This window comes from Cucurbita maxima, unplaced genomic scaffold, assembly GCF_002738345.1.
Source record: "Cucurbita maxima cultivar Rimu unplaced genomic scaffold, Cmax_1.0 Cma_Scf00011, whole genome shotgun sequence".
Classification (NCBI taxonomy): Eukaryota; Viridiplantae; Streptophyta; class Magnoliopsida; order Cucurbitales; family Cucurbitaceae; genus Cucurbita; species Cucurbita maxima.
In genome coordinates this window covers 3,137,690-3,159,480 of record NW_019272027.1, presented here as the reverse complement: position 1 = coordinate 3,159,480, position 21,791 = coordinate 3,137,690, and the positions used below count along the sequence as shown (strand labels likewise).

Below are 21,791 nucleotides of genomic sequence, written 5' to 3'. Positions count from 1 at the left end.
AAAAAAAAAAAAAAAAAAAAAAAAAAAAAAAAAAAAAAAAAAAAAAAAAAAAAAAAAAAAAAAAAAAAAAAAAAAAAAAAAAAAAAAAAAAAAAAAAATATATATATATATATATATATATATATATACATACATACATGACTAGCGTAGGTGTCCTTATATAGGTAAGGTACCACTCTAGCAAACCTATTAATACGATAAAATTCTTAATATAATTTATATATTTTTATTTGGCTCGGGTCAACCCGAAGATTTTATCTCCGAACTCGAAATCGAATTTAGTTTGGGTTTATAAAAATGAATCCAACCCTACTCGAAATGCTAATTCAACCCATCCCAACCTTTATAGTTCTGGTTTGGTTTGTATGAGTTGTTGGGTTGAATGTACACCCCTAGACCGAACGCCAATAAAACAAATTATTATTATTATTATTATTATTATTATTATTATATTTCAGTCCATTTTTATTTTAGTTTTGTAATTTTAAAATAATGATTAATTTTCATCCAACTTGGAAAATTCAAGTTGTTTGTGAATGCCACTTGCTTGCCGATTTGATCCAATTTTTATTAAATTTAATTTCTTGGTCAACAAGTAAGCTCACAACACAAGTCTTCCACACGCATTTTTGTTGATTATATAAAACCCATAATCCATCTCGATCGTTTTTAGTTTCGAGATGGATAAATTATCGTGTTATAAGAGAGTGTTTGATCATTTTGACATGGATAGAGATGGAAAAATTTCTCCGTTCGAGGTACGGGAGTGTATAGCAGCGGTATCAGGGGAGGAAGTGTCGATGGTGGAGGCAGAGGAGGTGGTGGGCGCATTCGACATGGATGGAGACGGTGGACTCGACGTGGAGGAGTTTGAGAGGTTCGTCGACGACATAGGGGAGGAGGAGAAGGTGAAAGAGCTTAGAAAAGCTTTTAAAATGTATGAAATGGAGGGGTCGGGATTGATTACGGCGGTGAGCTTGAGGAGGACGTTGAAAAAATTAGGAGAGTTCGTAAGTTTGGAGGATTGTATGGCCATGATTGCCAAGTTTGACCTTGACGGTGACGGTGTTCTTAGTTTTGATGAATTTAAGGTTATGATGGGATGATATGATTCCAAATATTTGATTCATTAAAGTTAAAATTAAATGTTTGAATCGGTTGAACTATAGATATCACGGTCATACTTTGTTGAACTATGCTCAAATTGATTAAATATCTAATTTTAAATTAGTGTCAATTAACTAATATTTATATTCATTTACTATGTGTTTTAGTGGGCCAAAGCCCAATTTATTCATTGAAAAGCCCATATGCCACGACGATGGGGTGGACCTAATCAAATTTATTAACGATGGGCTTAGGCTGTTATAAATAGTATCAGAGTCAGATATCGAACAGTGTGCCAACGAGAACACTAGGCTCCTAAGGGGAGTAGATTGTGAAATCTCACCTCGGTTGAAAAGGGGAACAAAACATTTCTTATAAGGGTGTGAGAACTTATCACTAGTAACGTTTTAAAACTATCTGTAACGAGCCAAAACGGACAATATCTGCTAGCGATGGGCTTGGACTGTTACAAATAGTATCAAAGATAGACACTGAACAGTGTGTCAACGAGAACGCTAGACTCCTAAGATGGTGGATTGTAAAATCTCACATTCGTTGGAGAGGGGAACGAAACATTTCTTACAAGGGTACGAAAACCTCTACCTAGTAACGTTTTAAAACCATATATAAGGGGTGAAAACGGACAATATCTGCTAGCAATGAATTTAAACTGTTACACATAATCTTTTTTTTTACCCGGGCGTTATATGAAGATTTAACCTCCGACCTTAAAAAATATATTATGTATCGATTAGATTTATGTTAGGGTTATTTAGGACTTTTCACATCCAAAATATGATAGATATGAGATTAAATAAACAAATGTGACAGCTTGTGAATTATATATATTGATCGAGTCAACGATGTAAACTTCATTGAATTTTATTTATGTTTTTTTTTTTTTTTATAAAAAAAATATTTTATTAAAATAATAAGAATTTGGAACATATGAAATGAAAGATATTTTCCATATATATATATATATATAATAAATTAAAATTGTATTTTTCCACCCGTATTTATTATTTTTCCCAATTTTATTAATAAATTAAGAATTAAATTGGGTTATAATAATTTTAAAGTGTATTTAAAAAATAAAATAATATTTTAATTTAATATTTAAAAACACCCTATTGATTAATTATTAATTTATTTTAGATTGCTATTGAGACCAAGTAGCTAACTAGGTACTATCACTCCTTTTCTCCTAAGAAACTCTTAGAAGTCGGTTTGTAATCACGATAATAACTAGGGTGATATTGGTTTGTTTTTTTCTCGATGTTGTACCAAACAGCCCTTAGAAGTCGATCTTGTATTTTGCGGGTTTTGACCATGGGAAATGATGGTGAAGGTTTCGGTTTGGGGAGGAAACCAAATATATCTATTAGGGACAGGGAACTTTGAGAGATCTTAGTTTGTATCAAACGGGGGTGGACTGTGGGCCATCAAACAACTAGGTTACGAGACTCGAACGAAGGGTTTAGGGTTGTAACAGCTCAAGCCCACTGTTAACAGATATTATTATCTTTGGAGTTTCCATGTTGGGCTTTCCCTCAAAGTTTGTAAAACGTGTTTATTAGAGAAATGTTTATTGGAGCAGTATTGGCGCAAAAGTACCGATCCTTCACTTGTAATCGTTCGCAAGTTGAATTTGCTCTCTATGCGAGAGATCCCACATCAGTTGGAGAGGAGAACGTAACATTCTTTATAAGAGTGTGAAAATATTTCCCTAATAGACACGTTTTACAACCGTTGAGGGAAAACCCAAAAGAAAAACCCTAAAGAGAACAATATCTACTAGCGGTGGGCTTGAGGTGTTACAAATGGTACTAGAGCAAAACATCAAATGGCATGCCAACGAGGACGTTGAGCCTCAAAAGGGGTGGATTGTGAGATCCCATATCAATTGGATATGAGAACGAGTGCCAACGAGAACACTGGGCCCCAAAAGGGGTGTATTGTGAAATCCTATATCGATTGCATTCATTTTAAGAGTGTGGAAACCTCTCCCTCGCAGACACGTTTTAAAAATCTTGAGTAGAAATCCAAAAGAGGACCATAAGTGATTAGTGAACCACTGGTTAAAAAGCCAATTTTGAAGAGATGACTACAAATTCTATAATGACGACTAGACACTGTCTTTGACCTCAGCAAGTGACGAGCAACACTAAACTCTCCTTAATTAAAGGGATTATCCAACACATGAAACTCTCGATTTTTAAACCATATATAAAAGAAATAAATAACAAAATAAGCAAATACATAGGTAAAAATAGTATTTATAAATTTATTTTTTAAAACATCAAATAAAAAATAAAATAATTATCAAACAATGCTCTAATAATTAAAAATTTAATTTATAATTTAATCTATGTTTAATTTATAAAATTGGGTAATAAATTAATAGTAATTTAGGACTCACTTCGCTTCAACCGAACTTTTATGTCATTTTGACCCACAACAGTCACTGGACCCACAACTATTACTTAATTAATTAATTAATTATAATAATTGAAGGATTTAAATTCCAATTAAAATTTTAAATGAATTAAAATTTAATAGAAAAAATATTTATAATAATTTTATAAATAATTATTTATGGTTGAATCATATAAATGAAAAAAGAAACTTTAAATGAATATTTTAATTTTCAATTCTATCATAAATGTTTTTGAATTTTTTTTTGTTTATATTAATTAAATATTTAATATTTAATTAATCGACCGTTTTTAAATGAAAAAAGAAAATTTAAATGGATGTACTTATTAGTTATTTAAAAGTATAAATTAATTTTTATCCGAATAATAAATAAATTATTATATATATATATATATATTTTAAAAGATATTCTAAACTTATTTTAGCCCTGTCAAATCACTTTAAAAGAATATTAATAACTTATCTTATTAATTACTTTAATTTTTTAAGAATCAAATTTAAAATATTTTAATTAATATATGTTTCAAATCAATTTAATTATTCTAAAAAATATATTTTTTCTACTCAATAAATAAATAAATAAATAAATATATATATATATATATATATATTAATATAACATACCTATTGAAAAATGATAATCAATTTGGCAAAATTGAAAGTTTAGCGCAACCCGTTTCGTCCTGTGTCTTTGTTTCTATTGCATTCTATCTCATCGTATCAAATTCTTGTTCTGCGATATTTGAGAATCACCATCAATACTTCGGTGGTGTAGGTCCGGGATAATTCTTTGTTCCATCTGGGTCTATTTACAACTAGCTAATTAAGAATTCTTAGATGTACTACTAGCAAGTGCATCTTTGATGTAGTCATCGATTCTTCTGAGAGGTCATAATTACCGTGAGCAAACATATTAATGACGAAGAACACATTTTTTGCTATTCTACTAATGACGAAGCGTGGTTGAGGAAGAATTACGGACGTAAAACAAAAAAATAGATGGTTCTTAATAATTTAAAAATTAAGTTATAAAACTATATGAGTTTCTTATCTGGGTCTAGTTTGTAAAAGCGTTTTAAAATTTTAATTTTTGAGAACGTTAAAAAGAAATTGTTATTTAAAAAATTATTTTTTTATTTTTTGAATTTAGTTAGTTAATGTTTTAAAAACGGAAAAAAAACAGAGACACGTTTTTTGTAATTGGTAACTAAAAATGAAATCGGTTATCAAAATTCAAGAGTCTATTAAAGATAACAACTAACGTTTAGAAACCTATCCACTTAACTATGTTAGACACTACTTTAATAAAGCTTTATTGGTTTCACGACCAAATAATATAATTTATTAAAAATGTAACAGCATAATTAATTGAATTATATCGAGGTTAAAGATTAAATTAATAAAAATACTTGTCAACATTATATTTTGTCTGAAAAATGCCCATAAACTTTTAAATGTTTCGATAATATTCTTACTAGTTTTTATTACAAAAACACCCCAAAATTTCAAATTTTCATTAATATTTCTAATTAAAAAAATAAAAAATATTTAAATATTTTTTTATAAAAATTTAAGGATATTAAGGTTACTTTTTATATGTTTGACTAAAATCTTTTTTTTATTACTTAAAAAAATATTAATTTTAAAAGTTAATTGGTAATTTTGAAATTAAGAATATTTTTATGGTTTTTAAAAATAAACTATTAATAATTTAAGGATATTTTTAATATGTATATATATATGGCAATTATTGAAAATTTTAAAAAATTAAATATATTTTTGAGAAATATTATATTAATTTTGGTTTTCAATCCCTCTCTTTCCATTACTACAACTTTTTCAACCGTATTAATAATTTCCCTCTCTTCCTCTCTCCTAAAACCCCATTTTCTGAATTTGGTTAGGAAACAAACAACCAAATTCATCAATGGGTTCCTGTGTTTCAATCCAGAGAAATTCCGATTCCGCTCTGAAATTCAGACTCTCAATTGGGTCCAAAACGAATGAAATGGTAATTCCGCCGTCGCCGATCAAGGATAACAACGCCCTGATCAACGGCGGCGCTGGCGGTGTAGGCGGTGTTTTTGTCAAATCTCAGAGGTCTCCTTCTCAATTAGGTATTGCTCCTTTTTCTTCTTCTTGACTTCCTACAACTGTAATTCCGTTTGTTTTGTTCTTTTTCTGTTGATTGATGAACTTTGATGCTTTGAAATTAGTGCTTAGGACCATTTCGCCTACTGATCTTGTGAAGGAAAGTCATGTGCGATCTAAAGTGTTTGGTTCTTTCTTTTTCTAATTGAATATCTTATGGAATCATTGCCTTTTGGACATATTGTTTAATTGGATTGATGATGTTGATCTAGGTCCCATTTGTTTTGTATTATCTAAATCTTCAGAGATTGATGAACAGAGGAATTTTACTTTTTCCCCTTTAATTGTTTTTAATAATTGTTCATTAAAATTAGAGAAATCCTAGATTTCCTTTCTGTCTCTTGTGGCTTGATGATCAAATTTATTAGAAGGAATTGGGATTGTTCTGTGTTCTGAGATGAAGAAATCATTCCTTTGTTCAGTGGATGCTCTGTTTCCTGTGAAGTTATGTATTGTTCTTTGTGGATTGTGGTTGATTATTGAACTGCTATAAGAAAAAAAATGTCTCTTAGAGCTTTGTTACTATAGTTTTCTCGCTTTTTATACGAGAAATTATTGGAGGAAGCTGTCACAATGTGACGTTCAATTTTGGATGGTTGGATGTAGGAAAAACGCTTCAAAGATATTTCAAATCTTGTATTTAGACCCGCGGTTTTTCGAATCCTCACCTAACGATTATTAAGAGGTTGTGAGGACAATATCTTCTAGCGGTGGGCTTGAGCTGTTACAAATAGTATCAGAGCTAGATACCGAGCAGTGCGCCGACTAGGACGCTGGGCCCTGAAGGGAGGTGGATTGTGAGATCCCACATAAATTAGAGAGAGAAACGAGTGTTAGCAAGGACGCTAGGCCCCGAAGGGGGTGGATTGTGAGATCCCACATCTATTGGAAAGAGGAACGAGTGTCAGCGAGGACGTTGGACCCTGAAGAGGGGTGGATTGTGAGATCCCACATCGATTGGAGAGGGGAATGAAACATTCTTCATATGGATGTGGAAACCTTTCCCTAGCAGATGCGTTTTTAAAACCTTGAGGGGAAACTCGAAAGAGAAAGCCCAAAGAGGACAATATTTGCTAGCGGTGGGCTTAGACTGTTACACTACTAGAACTCTTTCTCGTTTTTTTTTTAATATCCATGAATGTTCGGGCCTCAACTATTCTCACAAGACAACTGTCTTATCCTAGCATGTTCGTTTGCTAAAGTAATTCGTAGGATATTAAATCCTAAGTAGATGGTCACTCCGACTTAAACTCGTTCTTTCTAAGCCCTTAACAATTTATACGACCCTTATTGATCACTAGGCCAAATCCATGGCGTTCTGTCTCATATAATATTGTTTGAATTCTTTCTTTCATGTCCGTGAATTTATTCCATATGTTTTGGGTAATTTCTTCTGTGTTGGCTGTTCTATGAAAGAAGCAAGTTGACAATAGAACTGTGCTGTTTTCATAGGTAGCAAAGATGAAGCATTTTTCGATTCCCGGGGCTGGTTGGATTCGGATTGTGAAGATGATTTCTATAGTGTCAATGGTGGTAAGTAGACATTTGAAACGTTTGTTTACTCTAATAGATCCTATCATATTAAAAATGATCTTATAGGTTTCCGAACTTTCAATTTTGTGAGCTTAAAGAATTCTTTTTATGCGAGTTGCATTTTGATCTCTTCTCCTAAAGTATTCGATTGCAATGGCTGCAGATTTCACCCCTTCGCGAGGAAACACTCCGGTACACCCCAGCTTCTCCTCCAATACTCCTTGGATCAACCAAGTTCATGTCATCGACAATCAAACTCCGATCGCCGTTCCCGAACCATCACCCACAGGCAAGAAGAAGCTAGCTGAACTATTCAGGGACAGCTCCAGAAAAGACAGTGACATACAAGCCAAACCAACTCTAAACGAACTCGCGTTGCAGTCGAATCCCGAAAAGTCTCATGTGTCGAGAACAAACTCTGTATGCAGCAGCAGCGAGAGGACCTCTAATGGAGATGTCTGGACTGAGAAGGAACGGCCAGTTGGATCTGCACAATGCTGCCTCCCTAGCTTGGGACCATGTCGTAGCTTTGGCGACCGGAGGAAGAAGGCGCGCCCAGCCATAGTTGTATAAAGCAAGGTTCGATGGTACGTGGCATACGCTGTAAATTCCCTCTGATTCTGGCGCTGTGAGTCTTCAAAACTTATGGAGCTTACATTTGTTCAGAAATGTGTAAAGCTCTGAGATATTGGCAATGGTTATATATATGTATATATGTATGTATATATATATATATATAAGAAAGGGAAAGAAAGTAATAGGATTTTTGTTGGTCTTCCTTCAGCTTAAGTTTGTATCTTAGTATGAGGAATTATAATAAACAGCCTTTGTGATTGTTAATAAAAGAAAAAAATAAGTATTTTAATTAGCCAATACGTAGAAAGTCATCGATTGAAGGTCCTGTTTTCACTGACCTTCAATCGGTCTTTCTTTGTCTAGTTAGCTCATAACCAAATGTTAGACCAGGTTGACACAAACAACCTTTTTCGTTTTGGTTCAGGAAAAGGAAATCCCAGCGACCAAGCACTTCTATCCCCAAAAGTGGAGATCGAACAACTGCCAAGTTGTCGAGGACATGCTTGAAGAGGAGGTGGATTGTGATGTCCCACATTGGTTGGGAGGAGAACAAAACACCCTTTATAAGGGTGTGAAAACCTTCTCCTACTAAACACGTTTTAGAGCCTTGAGGGGAAGCTTGAAAGGGAAAGCTGAAAGAGACAATATCTGCTTGCGGTGGATTTAGGTCGTTACAAATGGTATCAGAGCCAGCAGAGCCAGAGCCAGACACCGTACTATGTGCTAGTGAGGAGGCTGTTTCCCAAAGAGGTAGACACGAGATGGTGTGCCAGTAAGGATGCTGGGCCTCAAAGGGAGGTGGATTTGGCGAGGTCCATGTCGATTGGAGGAGAAAGGAAAGAGTGCTAACGAAGACGTTGGGCTCCAAAGGGGGTGGATTGTGATGTCCCACATTGGTTGGGGAGGAGAACAAAACTGGCAAAGTTCCATATCGATTGGAGAAATGAAAGAATGTCAATGAGGACGCTGGCCCCAAAGGAGGTGGATTGTGATGTCTCACATTGGTTGGGGAGAAGAACAAAACATGGTTTGTGGAAGGGGAAGCTCGAAAGGGAAAGCGCAAAAAGAACAGTATCGACTAACGGTGGCTCTGGGTCGTTACAAATGGTATCATTGGCGAGGAGAACAAAACATGGTTTGTGGAAGGGGAAGCTCGAAAGGGAAAGCGCAAAAAGAACAATATCGACTAACGGTGGCTCTGGGTCGTTACAAATGGTATCATTGGCGAGGAGAACAAAACATAGTTTGTGGAAGGGGAAGCTCGAAAGGGAAAGCGCAAAAAGAACAATATCGACTAACGGTGGCTCTGGGTCGTTACAAATGGTATCATTGGCGAGGAGAACAAAACATAGTTTGTGGAAGGGGAAGCTCGAAAGGGAAAGCGCAAAAAGAACAATATCGACTAACGGTGGCTCTGGGTCGTTACAAATGGTATCATTGGCGAGGAGAACAAAACATAGTTTGTGGAAGGGGAAGCTCGAAAGGGAAAGCGCAAAAAGAACAATATCGACTAACGGTGGCTCTGGGTCGTTACAAATGGTATCATTGGCGAGGAGAACAAAACATAGTTTGTGGAAGGGGAAGCTCGAAAGGGAAAGCGCAAAAAGAACAATATCGACTAACGGTGGCTCTGGGTCGTTACAAATGGTATCATTGGCGAGGAGAACAAAACATAGTTTGTGGAAGGGGAAGCTCGAAAGGGAAAGCGCAAAAAGAACAATATCGACTAACGGTGGCTCTGGGTCGTTACAAATGGTATCAGAGCCAGACACCGTACTATGTGCCAGTGAGGAGACTGTTCCCCAAAGGGGTAGACACGAGATGGTGTGCCAGTGTAAGGATGCTGGGCCTCAAAGGGAGGTGGATTTGGCGAGGTCCATGTCGATTGGAGGAGAAAGGAAAGAGTGCTAACGAAGACGTTGGGCTCCAAAGGGGGTGGATTGTGATGTCCCACATTGGTTGGGGAGGAGAACAAAACTGGCAAAGTTCCATATCGATTGGAGAAATGAAAGAATGTCAATGAGGACGCTGGCCCCAAAGGAGGTGGATTGTGATGTCTCACATTGGTTGGGGAGAAGAACAAAACATGGTTTGTGGAAGGGGAAGCTCGAAAGGGAAAGCGCAAAAAGAACAGTATCGACTAACGGTGGCTCTGGGTCGTTACAAATGGTATCATTGGCGAGGAGAACAAAACATGGTTTGTGGAAGGGGAAGCTCGAAAGGGAAAGCGCAAAAAGAACAATATCGACTAACGGTGGCTCTGGGTCGTTACAAATGGTATCATTGGCGAGGAGAACAAAACATAGTTTGTGGAAGGGGAAGCTCGAAAGGGAAAGCGCAAAAAGAACAATATCGACTAACGGTGGCTCTGGGTCGTTACAAATGGTATCAGAGCCAGACACCGTACTATGTGCCAGTGAGGAGACTGTTCCCCAAAGGGGTAGACACGAGATGGTGTGCCAGTGTAAGGATGCTGGGCCTCAAAGGGAGGTGGATTTGGCGAGGTCCATGTCGATTGGAGGAGAAAGGAAAGAGTGCTAACGAAGACGTTGGGCTCCAAAGGGGGTGGATTGTGATGTCCCACATTGGTTGGGGAGAAGAACAAAACTGGCAGGGTCCCACATCGATTGGAGAAATGAAAGAATGTCAATGAGGACGCTGGCCCCAAAGGAGGTGGATTGTGATGTCTCACATTGGTTGGGGAGAAGAACAAAACATGGTTTGTGGAAGGGGAAACTCGAAAGGGAAAGCGCAAAAAGAACAATATCGACTAACGGTGGCTCTGGGTCGTTACACGGGCGCCCTATAAGTTCACTACCCTACCCACTAATGGACTATGAGGGGGCAGGCAAACGTGGAGCTACCGAAAACCCGAACCGCTTGACTGACTGGCCCCTTATGAAAATGTAATGTAATATATATAGAGTAGGGACGAGGTGGGATGTGGAATTGGGTAAGGATGGAATAAGGGGACACAATTCTCGTCTCCAACCCCGTTTATCTAATGGGGAGAAATCTCTCTTCACCGCTTCTTCCATCCCTCGTTTAAACAGAGATTTCCTAACTCATTCAAAACGACACTGTGACCCATATCTATTCATTTTGAAATGGACATTTATGGAAGTAAATGGGAGATGGTCCACAATATTTTCCATGGAAAGAGAGAAATTTAGTGTCCATTCCCATTCCCATTCACCATTGGCCATAGTAGCGAGTGGGTTGGGGACAAAGATTTCCCCCTCAACTGTTCATAAACATAATCGAACATCTAGTCGTCGATCTACTTGACTATAAAAGTTGAGTTGAGGTCGTCTCTCCACAAAAATACGTGCAGCTTCAGAAAGAGCTATGAGTTACTATCTTCGTTGCCTCCTTCAATTTGATAGCATTCATACACCATCACTTCGGGTTCGTGTCATTGACTTTAACTATTGTGCCTCTAGGATTACGAGTCGGGAGAAGGAGGAGACGAGTGGTTCACGTTTTGGTCTAGTGCCTAGTGGTTTAGTTGAACCAATTTCATTCATTCATTTTCTTTTTGACCCGAACAACTCGAATCCTCTGTTTTCAAGTTGGATTGGGTTAAATCCAACTCGTCTAGGGTTGTAATCCTATTTAGGTAATTGTGAATGATATTTAGTACTAAATTTCACACACCATTTAGGTGTGGTGGATTATGTAAATATTCTCATGATATTAGAACTCTTTCGGTTTAACAACTCCGATCTTTTCTTTTCAATGACTTTTGAATACTCTGTTATTCTTCAGCATCACCACTGGCTTTGACGCCGTAGAGGCAGTCTCCATGGTTGCTACATGCAGAGCCGATTGATTACTCTTCGATTCCACCCTTCTGACCTCCAAATCACCCTTCGCCTACTCTGTACATATAACCTCACCTTCTCCAACACAATTGGTTTCCCCTTAGCCAACATAGCCTCTCTCATTTTCTTCCCAATCAACCCTTTATCCTTCACAGAAACCCTAATCTCAAAATCATCATTAGCGTTCTCTTCGGAAATATACGAAATCTCGATAAGCCCATCGACCTTCTATAGAGATTTACCTTCGGAATCTGGGCGCCGCATTAGCCTCTTTGACAATGAAGTCGCCGCCACCCTTCTTGCCAAAATTGGCTCATTCACCTAATGTGGCGACTCTTCCCTTCTACTTGTTGGGTTAGACATATTCTCGCTGGAGCCAAGATAGACGATCCCTCTTCATGGGTTAGACATATTCTCATCGAAGCCAAGATAGACGATCCCTCTTCATGGGTTAGACATATTCTCATCGAAGCCAAGACAACATCGCCACTGATCGACGATCCCTCTACAGTTCTCGATGGGCAAGAAAGTGTTTCTTTACGCCTCCTTCGAACCAGGTTGTTGACATCTTCACAAAAAGTGTTTCTCGACCTCTCTTTGAATTTTTCAGATCCAAGTTTCACGTTCGAACCAAATTATTACTATCTCCATATCCTCGTAATTTACCCACACCATTTAGTTGTGGTAGTTTTAACAAATAATCTCAGTAATCTTATTCTCTTCTTCAAAAATTCAATCTAACCTAAATGGAGAAAGAAAAAAAGTAACCTGCATCCAACTTTTAGGGTTCGGGTTGGGTAATCTGAGTTGATCGGGTCACACAATAATGGCATAAACATCCTTATCCACACAGAATGGGAAGCCGAATAATTAGGAGAGTGACAACTCTTGATGATTATGATGCCACAAAATGATACAAATAAAGGCTGTCCATCTTAACCGGCGAAATTTATCCATTTTCGCCTGAAAAGCTGCCACGTCCTCAACGTGGGGCCCATCCTCCACGACAAAATCTTCCTTGCTTTCACACCTTCCCTTTTGGTTTCACACTATTTTTGTTCTTTTCCTTTCACACTATAAAAACCCAACTCACACGAGAGTGAAGAACATAGTAGAACAAGTAGTGGCGGTGGAAATGACCTATTTCAGGGGGTTTTCTACGGCGGTGGCCGCGGTGGTGTTGGTGGTTCTCGGTGGTTGTTGCGGCAGAGGACATGGCGTTGTTGATGTTCCAACCGATGAAGCCGGCATCTGTTCTTCTGGTGTCACCATTCATGGTTATAAGTGTCAGGAAATTCAGGTATTATTATATTCGGTAACAGTCTCAGTCTCAGTCCACTGCTAATAGATATTGTCTTTCATATTTTTCTAACCGATGTAGGATCTCACACAATCTCCATGAAAAATCCGTTAAAAGTTTGATCGAGACGATATGTTTTAACTGACAAAACGAACTTTCAACGATATTTTACAAACCGACGTGGGCTCTCACACAATCTCCATGGAAAACCCGTTAAAAGCTTGATTGAGGTGATATGTTTTAACTGACAAAACAAACTTTCGACCATGTTTTACGTTTAACTTTTAAAAATAGAAAGCTTTAAAAGTCATGGATTCTAATTTACGGGTTTGAAATTGAAATCTATGTTTACGAACATAGCATAATTAATAGGGTATCGATTACGATCGAGCGTACGTAACTTGATTGGATAAGTTATTAATAACTCAATCTAATTTTGACCTAAATTATAGGTGCAAACAAAAGATGGATATATTTTAAGTGTACAGAGGATCCCAGAAGGTCGATATGAGAGTGACAATGGAGTAAAAAAGCAACCCGTCATCATACAACATGGCGTTCTTGTGGTATGTTTAGTTATTATTTTTAAATTTTAAAAATTTCAATAATATCTTCCTTCTTCTCGATTGAGTAGTAGACGTCGGTGGCAACAGCCTGTCGCCGACCAGCCACCACCGACATGCATGTCGGTGATAGCAATATAATTCCTTTCTCCTTCTCTACCAAAACAATGACGACCGATTTTACGCAGGACGGGATGACATGGTTGTTGAATTCCCCGGAGCAGAACCTACCGTTGATCCTCGCCGATAAGGGCTACGACGTATGGATCGCCAACACTCGAGGCACTCGCTTCAGCCGTCACCACATCTCCCTCGACCCATCCTCCTCGGCCTTTTGGAACTGGTCGTGGGACGAGCTCGTCATCTACGACCTCCCCGCCGTTTTCGACCACGTCTCCCAAGAAACCGGCCACAAGATTCACTACGTTGGCCATTCATTGGTGAATTCTTTGATCCTGATTCACTACATTTTTCATTCCGGCCGCCCCTTTTAACGTCCGTTAATTGATCGTCAGGGAACGTTAATACTAATTGCTTCACTGGCGGAGGGGAAGCTGGTGGAGCAGCTGCAGTCGGTGGCGTTTTTGAGCCCCATTGCTTATCTCAGCCACATGACCACCGTTATCGGCGCCGTGGCTGCCCGGTCGTTGTTACCTCAGGTGGGTGACTCTTGGAGTTTTATTGTGAAAATTTCCTCCGTTTCTTCACCGCCGTTACCTTTGTTTGATGCTTCTTGTAGGTTGTTACCAAAGCTTTGGGTGTTGAAGAGTTCGATCCAAAAGGGTAATTTATTCCATCCCCTCTTCTCGAGTTCTATTCCGAGTCCCATTAGCATGTCTTTTTTGGTTTTTTCCTTTCGAATTTTCCCTCGAGATTTTTAAAACAGCTTAAGGGAGAAACCGGGAATGAAAAGTTAAAAAAAGACAACATTAGGAGTGGAAAGTAAAAAAAAGACAACATTCACTCTTGGGAGTGGAAAGTTTTGGGAGTGGAAAGTTAAAAAAAGACAACATTCACTCCCGAGAGTAGAAAGTTAAAAAAAGACAACATTCACTCTCGGGAGTAGAAAGTTAAAAAAAGACAACATTCACTCTCGGGAGTGGAAAGTTAAAAAAAGACAACATTCACTCTCGGGAGTGGAAAGTTAAAAAAAGACAACATTCACTCTCGGGAGTGGAAAGTTAAAAAAAAGACAACATTCACTCCCGGGAGTGAAAAGTTAAAAAAAGACAACATTCACTTGAATAGGACTCTCTTCACTTGAATAGGACTCTCTCTATACACACACACACAAGTGTGACGGATATTGGTGAGTGGTTGAGGACAGAGATTACATTTAATCCTTCACGTTGGAGCGGTTCCCTGTAAAGTTGGGCTCCGTTGATTAAACCGACATCTCTAGAAACAAGTGCTTATTATAAATTTGTGTTAACATGGTGTGGTTGACGATAGGGTGGCCGTGGGGAACTTTCTAAAATCGTTGTGTTTTCGTCCAAGAGTCAATTGCTATGACTTATTATCTGCTTTCACGGGTACATCAATACTGTTTTTAAGATTTGTTTTTTTTTTTTAATTTTTTAATTAAAGTATTTTTTAAGCAGAGAAATTCGAACTAATTTGTGTAGGCCAAAATTGTTGTCTCAATTCATCGACCGTTGAGCTCTTTCTCAAGAACGAACCTCAGTCGACATCGACTAGGAACATGGTTCACTTATCTCAAAGTAAGTTTCACTCATTGAACCGTCTCATTAAAAAGAACTCATCAGTTATTTATTTATTAATATTCTGTTTACATCGTCAAGTTTTTTTTATTCGATAACCAGTTGCTCGATATGGAGTATTGGCGAAGTTCAACTATGAGAGAATGGATTACAACTTGAGACACTACGGAAAAATCAATCCGCCGTTGTATGACCTCTCCAAAATTCCTCGTGACGTTCCGATCTTCATAAGCTACGGGGGTCGGGACGCTCTCTCGGATCTTCGAGACGTGGGTCACCTCCTTGAAATCTTAAAGTCTCACGATGTCGACAAGCTTACTGTCCAGTACATTGAAAACTACGCCCATGCTGATTTTATCATGGGCATCAACGCCAACGACGTTGTTTACAAATATCTCATTACTTTCATTAATAAGCATGGTTCGGTCTAAACAAGATTAACGTGTAGTATAGGTTCGTGTGATTGTAGTAAGAAGGGTTCGCTTGAACCTCTGTGTTATGTTATTTTATATTTGTTCCACATAGTGTACGATTTTAATAATTTAATAGTTAATAGTTTTTAGCTTAAATATAATTCAAGTATTCTACATTTAATGGTTTAGATATTTTATTATTATAATATATTTTATTAAATTAATCCGCTCGATTCAATTAATAAAAATATTCATAAATTTTGTATTTTATCTATAAAAATATTTTAAAATACTGTTATTTTTTCGATTAGAAAGTATTATTAATTTATTTTAAAAATACTTTCAACTTTTAATATGGTTTAAAAAATAACTTATAAATTTTCGTTAATATCTTTTAAAAATATTCCTACGCTAAAAAAAAGTTTTAAAAAATATAATTGAAATTATTTATTTACCCTCGTAGATAATTATCTCTAAAGTTTTTAATTTTTTTTATTCTAAAAGTTTTTAATTTAGAAAGTTATTTAACAGTTATTTAAAATTAAATAATAATAATAATAATAAAACTTTAGAAAAATAAAAAGGTATTTTTGATACACTTTTAAAATTAAAAGGTAATATTCATTTTTTTTTGTTTTAGATATTATTAAATTTTTTGAAAATTCAAGAATATTTATATATATCTATATATATATATATATATATATATATAATATAGTTTTTGGAGTTTGACATAAAAATTTAAATAATTTTATCATGAAAAATAAAATTAGTGGTAGAAAAATAGGGAAAAAGAATTAAAAAATTTTAATTTTGGATTTAATAAATACGTGAAAAAAAAAAAAAAGAAAGACAACCTGTAATTTAACCTAATGAATCGGGTCTGGTTGGAGGAACCAATAGTCCGGTTCAGATGGGAAAAAATGGAGAACCGGTTCATCTCGGTTGTTCGACCGCCCGGCGGCATGGCTGAGGGGAAAAAGCATCAAAAGCAGCATATTCATACTCAAAATTCGTCTTTTATTTATTTAAAATCACATTATTTCAGAAACGGAAGCGTCAAATTTCTGCAGCTGTAATCGTTGTGCCAAATCCGCCGGTTTTCGCCGTTGTGTTTCCCGGCCAAATCCGCCGGTTTTCGCCGTTGTGTTTCCCGGCCAATTCCTTCGTCCGACCACCGGTAATCCTTCCGTCGACTTGTCCTCCGATCAGCAGCCATGCCGGAAGAAACCACTTCGATAGATTACGTCATGGAAGCCGCCTCCGGACCTCACTTCTCCGGCCTCCGACTCGACGGGCTTATCTCCTCTCCACCTTCTTCCTCAACTTCTTCTCCCGCTCACCGCTCTTCACTCTCCGCTTCCTCTGCACAGGTCGATGCTAACTCTCCTAAGCAGCCTTTCGTCATCGGTAATTCTTGTATCTGTTCTTGATTGCTTTGTTAGGGGATTTGGATTTTTGTGAATGATTTTATTTGATTTGATTTGATTTGTTCTCATCTTCGCGCTTGGTATTTTTCTTGATCATGCATTAGAAGTTAAAACTCATTCCGTTTGGATCGAAATTGTTATCACTGTTGGTACGGTTAATGATAGGTGTTTCTGGAGGTACTGCGTCTGGGAAGACGACGGTGTGTGATATGATTATACAGCAACTCCATGATCATAGGGTTGTGCTGGTCAATCAGGCAAGCTTCCTTTTTTCTGGATCTTGCTCTAGAATTTTCTTCCGTTTCTTGAATTTCATGGCTTCGCTATAGGACTCGTTTTACCGCGGGTTGACAGCCGAGGAACTTGAACGCGTGCACGAGTATAACTTTGATCATCCTGGTAATGAAATTAGTGAATTCAACTTGTATTTCCCTTGCTGACTTTTAGATGGAAAGCATGGAGTTCTAGTGCTGTATCACTTGTTAATATTTCTTAATTATGGGATAGCAATGTGATTGGTAACTAAGAGATGCGAGTATGCATAATAAGGAATTATGTTTACCCCAATCCAACATCTTAAGCTCTTGGATTTAGGTAGTCATTGTGCCATATAAACGGTATATACCATCTTTCTCTCTCTTTGATTAATTTCATTGAATTATCCATTAGATTCTTTTGACACCGAGCAGCTTTTGGATTGTGTCGAGAAGCTAAAGAGTGGGCAATCTTACCATGTCCCAATTTATGATTTTAAGACTCATCAACGCTGTGTAGATAGCTTTCGACAGGTGCTGATATTTCTTTCGAAATGTTCACTTGCTTTTCTGTTTTGAGGGGGTTGGATGAGGTATCTATTCGTTGCAAGTGTTTTTCGGAGAATTTAATGATCACTTCTCTCCAGGTAAATGCATCTGATGTTATCATCGTGGAAGGAATTCTTGTTTTCCATGACCAAAGAGTCCGCAATCTCATGAATATGAAGATATTTGTTGACACAGGTTCAACATTGTGCTCCCTCTATTTTCTTTACTATTGTCTTTTTTTTTTTCTTTTTTAACTCATTGTGATTTCACTTTCCCTATCAAATACTTTAGACCCTTGCAATGAGCCTTTAGTTAAATGGGCTGCCTGAGTGTGGAAAGTTTATGGAAAGCTTGCACTGTATAATGAATGAATAGGATGAGCGAAGAGCGCTGAACTCAGAACTTATGTGAATATTTTGTTGAAAGTTACTTTTATCCTGTGGAAGATTTGAGTGTTGTGAAAGGAAGGAGAAAAACATTAAACAGCTGGCCCTCTTAGGGGCTAATCTTTAGTATTTAAATTTTTATCAGACAAATGTAAAATACTCTACATATTACTTGTACTAAAGGTTCTCTACCTTCTCCTAATATTTATCCCTGCATGGTTTTAGATGCTGATGTGAGGCTTGCTCGTAGAATTAGACGTGATACCGTAGAAAGGGGCAGAGACATTAACTCCGTTCTTGAACAGGTAAACTAACATCTTTCATGAATTTGGATCCAACCTAATGAGATCTCTGATCTAAAAATGTTGAAACCTGTGTGTGTATTGAATTATTTTCACAAGTTTTCCACAACTTATTGTGATCAAAATAATCATTCCTTCTGATTATGGGAATTTTGAAATGTTCCCTAAGCTCATTAGTTGGCTGTTATGATAACTATATTGATGTAATCCCCAATCTGTTGAGGAATTCACCAACTTGAGCGATATATTGCTTCCAATGATTTACATTGCCATATCCTATGCAAGATCACAGGGTTGCCTCTATCATCTAGAGCAGTGACTATGGGGGGGTTGAATAGTTGAAGAGTTAGCAACTTTTGTTTATGTTAGGCAAGCAAGTCTTGTTGTATGCTTATAGATTTTTATAGCGGGATCAATAACACTTCAGTATGCAGCATGTGATTGCCATTCCTTTGACATTTGATTTTGAATTCATTATATACTTGGTGAAATATTTCCATTCTTGTTATTTGTGCAGTATGCGAAGTTTGTAAAACCTGCTTTTGATGATTTCATTCTGCCATCAAAGAAGTATGCTGATGTGATCATACCACGTGGAGGTGATAACCATGTTGCAATTGATTTGATTGTGCAACACATCCATACAAAGTTAGGCCAGCATGACCTATGCAAAATATACCCCAATGTTACGGTCATTCAATCAACATTTCAGGTATAACATTTTCAAATAGCAATTTGTCGTAACGTTATGTTTTCCACTTTCTCTCAACACTTTTTTACTTTCCAGAATCAATCTTCACCAGCCTGAAACTGGAAGAGATTGTGAAGACAGATAGAGTTGTGCAGTATTAGACTCGAGATTCTTAATTTTGAGAAAAAAAGTTGAAGATATGTTAACAAAGATATGATTTTATTGCTTGAGACATGAGCTTGTTGCCTTCGTCTTGTTACTGGTTGAAAGCTTGTTTTCTCATTAAGAAAAAGGGTTTACTAGAAAATCTGTATTCTATTTATGTTGTTTGTTTCAGACACGAGGCTAAAGCATACGTAGTTGTTCCTGTTCTCATTTGAGCTCTTACTCCTCTCCTCTCCATAATCTCACGTAGGTAACTGAATGTCACAGATTAGAGGCATGCATACATTAATTCGAGATCGGGACATCTCAAAGCACGATTTTGTTTTCTATTCAGACCGCCTTATACGTCTGGTACTTTCTGCTACATATATCAATTGCAAGGTCATTTATGCCAGAAAAGTTGAACAATCTCAACATTCTTATAGATTTTGTTTCTTTTAACTTTTAGGTTGTGGAGCATGGCCTTGGCCATTTGCCGTTTACTGAAAAACAAGTGGTCACTCCAACAGGTGAGTTACGGAAGTAACGAGCCTCGTGCTTACTGATATCTGTCCGTGTGATATAAACTCCTTTCTCTTGCTGAGTTTTTTTTCCTGTAATCTAAACTGATCTCACTTACCTGGTGTATGGATACTGATGAAGAATGACTGCATGCTTTTGATCTCAGCATCTGTATACACTGGGGTTGATTTCTGCAAAAAACTATGTGGGGTATCCATCGTTCGAAGGTTAGTTTGACGTGAATATATTTCATACTTGCTGTCTGAATCATGGCAACTAGAATTTGTCTGAGATGAACTTGCTGGTTGCATGTGTGTTTGTGATAAAATTTTGGACCGACTTCGAGGAAAAATGAGATATGTCAACTAAGAGTTGATGAGAAGGTTCTCATTTCTGATGGTTATCCTCAATCTAATACAGTGGTGAAAGCATGGAAAACGCATTGCGTGCATGTTGCAAAGGGATAAAAATCGGGAAGATTCTGATTCACCGTGAGGGAGATAACGGGAAGCAGGTGCAATTAAAATGTTTTTCCTGAATTGTGTTTGTTGGGGCTTGATCTTGTGCTTTCTTATATCGACGTCATAGAGTTTTCTTATAGTTTGTTCAAACTGAACAGCTGATATACGAGAAATTACCCAATGACATATCGGAGCGACATGTCCTACTCCTAGATCCTGTTCTCGCTACCGGTAACTATTTCATCATCGTCATTGCTATTAGTCTGAATTCCTATTTTTCTCATCATTAATCTGTTATACAACAATAAGTTAACCTTTAGAGTAGACAATTAGAGCATGGCTTTAAATCCAAGTTTCATTTGCATATAGATTCCCAAGTTTTGTTTAGCCTAATTAGGTGGCCATAGAATTACTGTCAACTCGGACTTACGTTTTGTTTATTTATTGTGATGTCCGTGCGTGCTCGGACCAGCTTGGCTGTACCTCAATTATTCTAACGAGACAACCGACCCTTTTTCCTATTAAAACGCATGTATTCGTGATCTTTTCAGGTAACTCAGCTAATCAAGCAATTGACCTACTCATACAGAAGGGAGTTCCAGAATCGCACATCATATTCCTCAACTTGATATCTGTGAGTTATTTTATGCTATCCAAATTGGTTGATCATAGTAACTATCAATACTGATGTCAATATATTCACTCCGTTGGAGTTCAGGCCCCGGAGGGAATTCACTGTGTTTGCAAACGATACCCGTTCTTGAAAATTGTCACTTCTGAGATCGACGATGGATTGAACGAAGAGTATCGTGTCGTACCAGGTATGGGTGAATTTGGCGATCGTTACTTTGGAACCGATGATTAGTTAGTTATGCAGCTCTAGCTGGTTGAATAGGGGAGAATAGATATATCTGTCGGAGTTCGATAAAGAAGCCTTGTTGCTGCAGATTTTCTGAATGATTCTGAATCACATTTTTTTTTAACCATAGATCAACTTTGGAACATTAGACTCAATAGGTGTGGTATTATCGTCGAGTTGTTGATGTCAACCCGACATGTTTCTATCTTACGAGTCAATAAATGGTTTAATTTCGATGAAAAGTTCAGCTACTTTGATGTTTACTGACTTGGGATGATAATGTTGTCCGTTTCGGATTTTCTATATAATTTAAATGAACTCTTTTTAATTATACTTAAGTTGTCCTAAAATAAGGTTTTAGGGGTGTTCAGCTCATAGGTTAATGTTTGCTCGGGTCGGTTCAATCTGATTCAACTCGAGCGAAATTTGGTTAAATTAGGATACATACATACATCTATTATAATTGAGAATTTATTTCTTGTTTTCAATTTGACGTATGGATGTTCAAATAGTTTGATAACCTAAATAAAGTGCACTTATATGTAATGATATTTTTAGTTACTAAT

The 21,791-nt window shown here is 37.0% G+C and overlaps 4 protein-coding genes across 4 annotated transcripts; all 4 read left to right on the top strand.

Annotated features, from left to right (window-relative positions):
- The first annotated feature begins 680 nt into the window (after positions 1-680).
- On the top strand, positions 681-1,187 carry LOC111486733 (putative calcium-binding protein CML19). The gene has a single exon (XM_023133965.1). The coding sequence runs from the start codon at positions 681-683 to the stop codon at positions 1,104-1,106; it is 426 nt and encodes a 141-aa protein (XP_022989733.1). The 3' UTR covers positions 1,107-1,187.
- A 4,229-nt stretch (positions 1,188-5,416) lies between these two features.
- LOC111486720 (uncharacterized protein At3g27210-like) lies at positions 5,417-8,096 on the top strand. Its single transcript, XM_023133953.1, has 3 exons — positions 5,417-5,663; positions 7,150-7,230; positions 7,394-8,096. The coding sequence occupies exons 1-3, from the start codon at positions 5,474-5,476 to the stop codon at positions 7,801-7,803; spliced, it is 681 nt and encodes a 226-aa protein (XP_022989721.1). The 5' UTR covers positions 5,417-5,473; the 3' UTR covers positions 7,804-8,096.
- A 4,633-nt stretch (positions 8,097-12,729) lies between these two features.
- On the top strand, positions 12,730-15,772 carry LOC111486672 (triacylglycerol lipase 2). The gene is made up of 8 exons (XM_023133884.1): positions 12,730-12,930; positions 13,383-13,496; positions 13,682-13,933; positions 14,009-14,152; positions 14,233-14,276; positions 14,946-15,025; positions 15,119-15,214; positions 15,317-15,772. The coding sequence occupies exons 1-8, from the start codon at positions 12,766-12,768 to the stop codon at positions 15,643-15,645; spliced, it is 1,224 nt and encodes a 407-aa protein (XP_022989652.1). The 5' UTR covers positions 12,730-12,765; the 3' UTR covers positions 15,646-15,772.
- Positions 15,773-16,663: 891 nt separating this feature from the next.
- On the top strand, positions 16,664-21,528 carry LOC111486660 (uridine kinase-like protein 1, chloroplastic). The gene is made up of 15 exons (XM_023133869.1): positions 16,664-16,718; positions 16,754-17,037; positions 17,223-17,314; positions 17,387-17,456; positions 17,727-17,845; positions 17,959-18,055; positions 18,472-18,551; positions 19,066-19,260; positions 19,672-19,755; positions 19,853-19,913; positions 20,072-20,132; positions 20,326-20,419; positions 20,525-20,597; positions 20,918-21,000; positions 21,085-21,528. Exons 2-15 carry the CDS (start codon positions 16,845-16,847, stop codon positions 21,229-21,231), a joined length of 1,449 nt encoding a protein of 482 aa, XP_022989637.1. The 5' UTR covers positions 16,664-16,718; positions 16,754-16,844; the 3' UTR covers positions 21,232-21,528.
- Positions 21,529-21,791: the final 263 nt, after the last annotated feature.

Coding starts and splice junctions, on each gene's coding strand:
- LOC111486733 (XM_023133965.1), top strand. CDS start 681: ATGGATAAATTATCGTGTTATAAGAGAGTGTTTGATCATTTTGACATG.
- LOC111486720 (XM_023133953.1), top strand. CDS start 5,474: ATGGGTTCCTGTGTTTCAATCCAGAGAAATTCCGATTCCGCTCTGAAA. Junction 5,664..7,149: donor GAGGTCTCCTTCTCAATTAG/GTATTGCTCCTT, acceptor CTGTTTTCATAG/GTAGCAAAGATGAAGCATTT. Junction 7,231..7,393: donor TTTCTATAGTGTCAATGGTG/GTAAGTAGACAT, acceptor CAATGGCTGCAG/ATTTCACCCCTTCGCGAGGA.
- LOC111486672 (XM_023133884.1), top strand. CDS start 12,766: ATGACCTATTTCAGGGGGTTTTCTACGGCGGTGGCCGCGGTGGTGTTG. Junction 12,931..13,382: donor ATAAGTGTCAGGAAATTCAG/GTATTATTATAT, acceptor CCTAAATTATAG/GTGCAAACAAAAGATGGATA. Junction 15,026..15,118: donor CTTATTATCTGCTTTCACGG/GTACATCAATAC, acceptor TAATTTGTGTAG/GCCAAAATTGTTGTCTCAAT.
- LOC111486660 (XM_023133869.1), top strand. CDS start 16,845: ATGCCGGAAGAAACCACTTCGATAGATTACGTCATGGAAGCCGCCTCC. Junction 19,261..19,671: donor TCATTCAATCAACATTTCAG/GTATAACATTTT, acceptor TGAATGTCACAG/ATTAGAGGCATGCATACATT. Junction 19,914..20,071: donor ACAAGTGGTCACTCCAACAG/GTGAGTTACGGA, acceptor TTTTGATCTCAG/CATCTGTATACACTGGGGTT.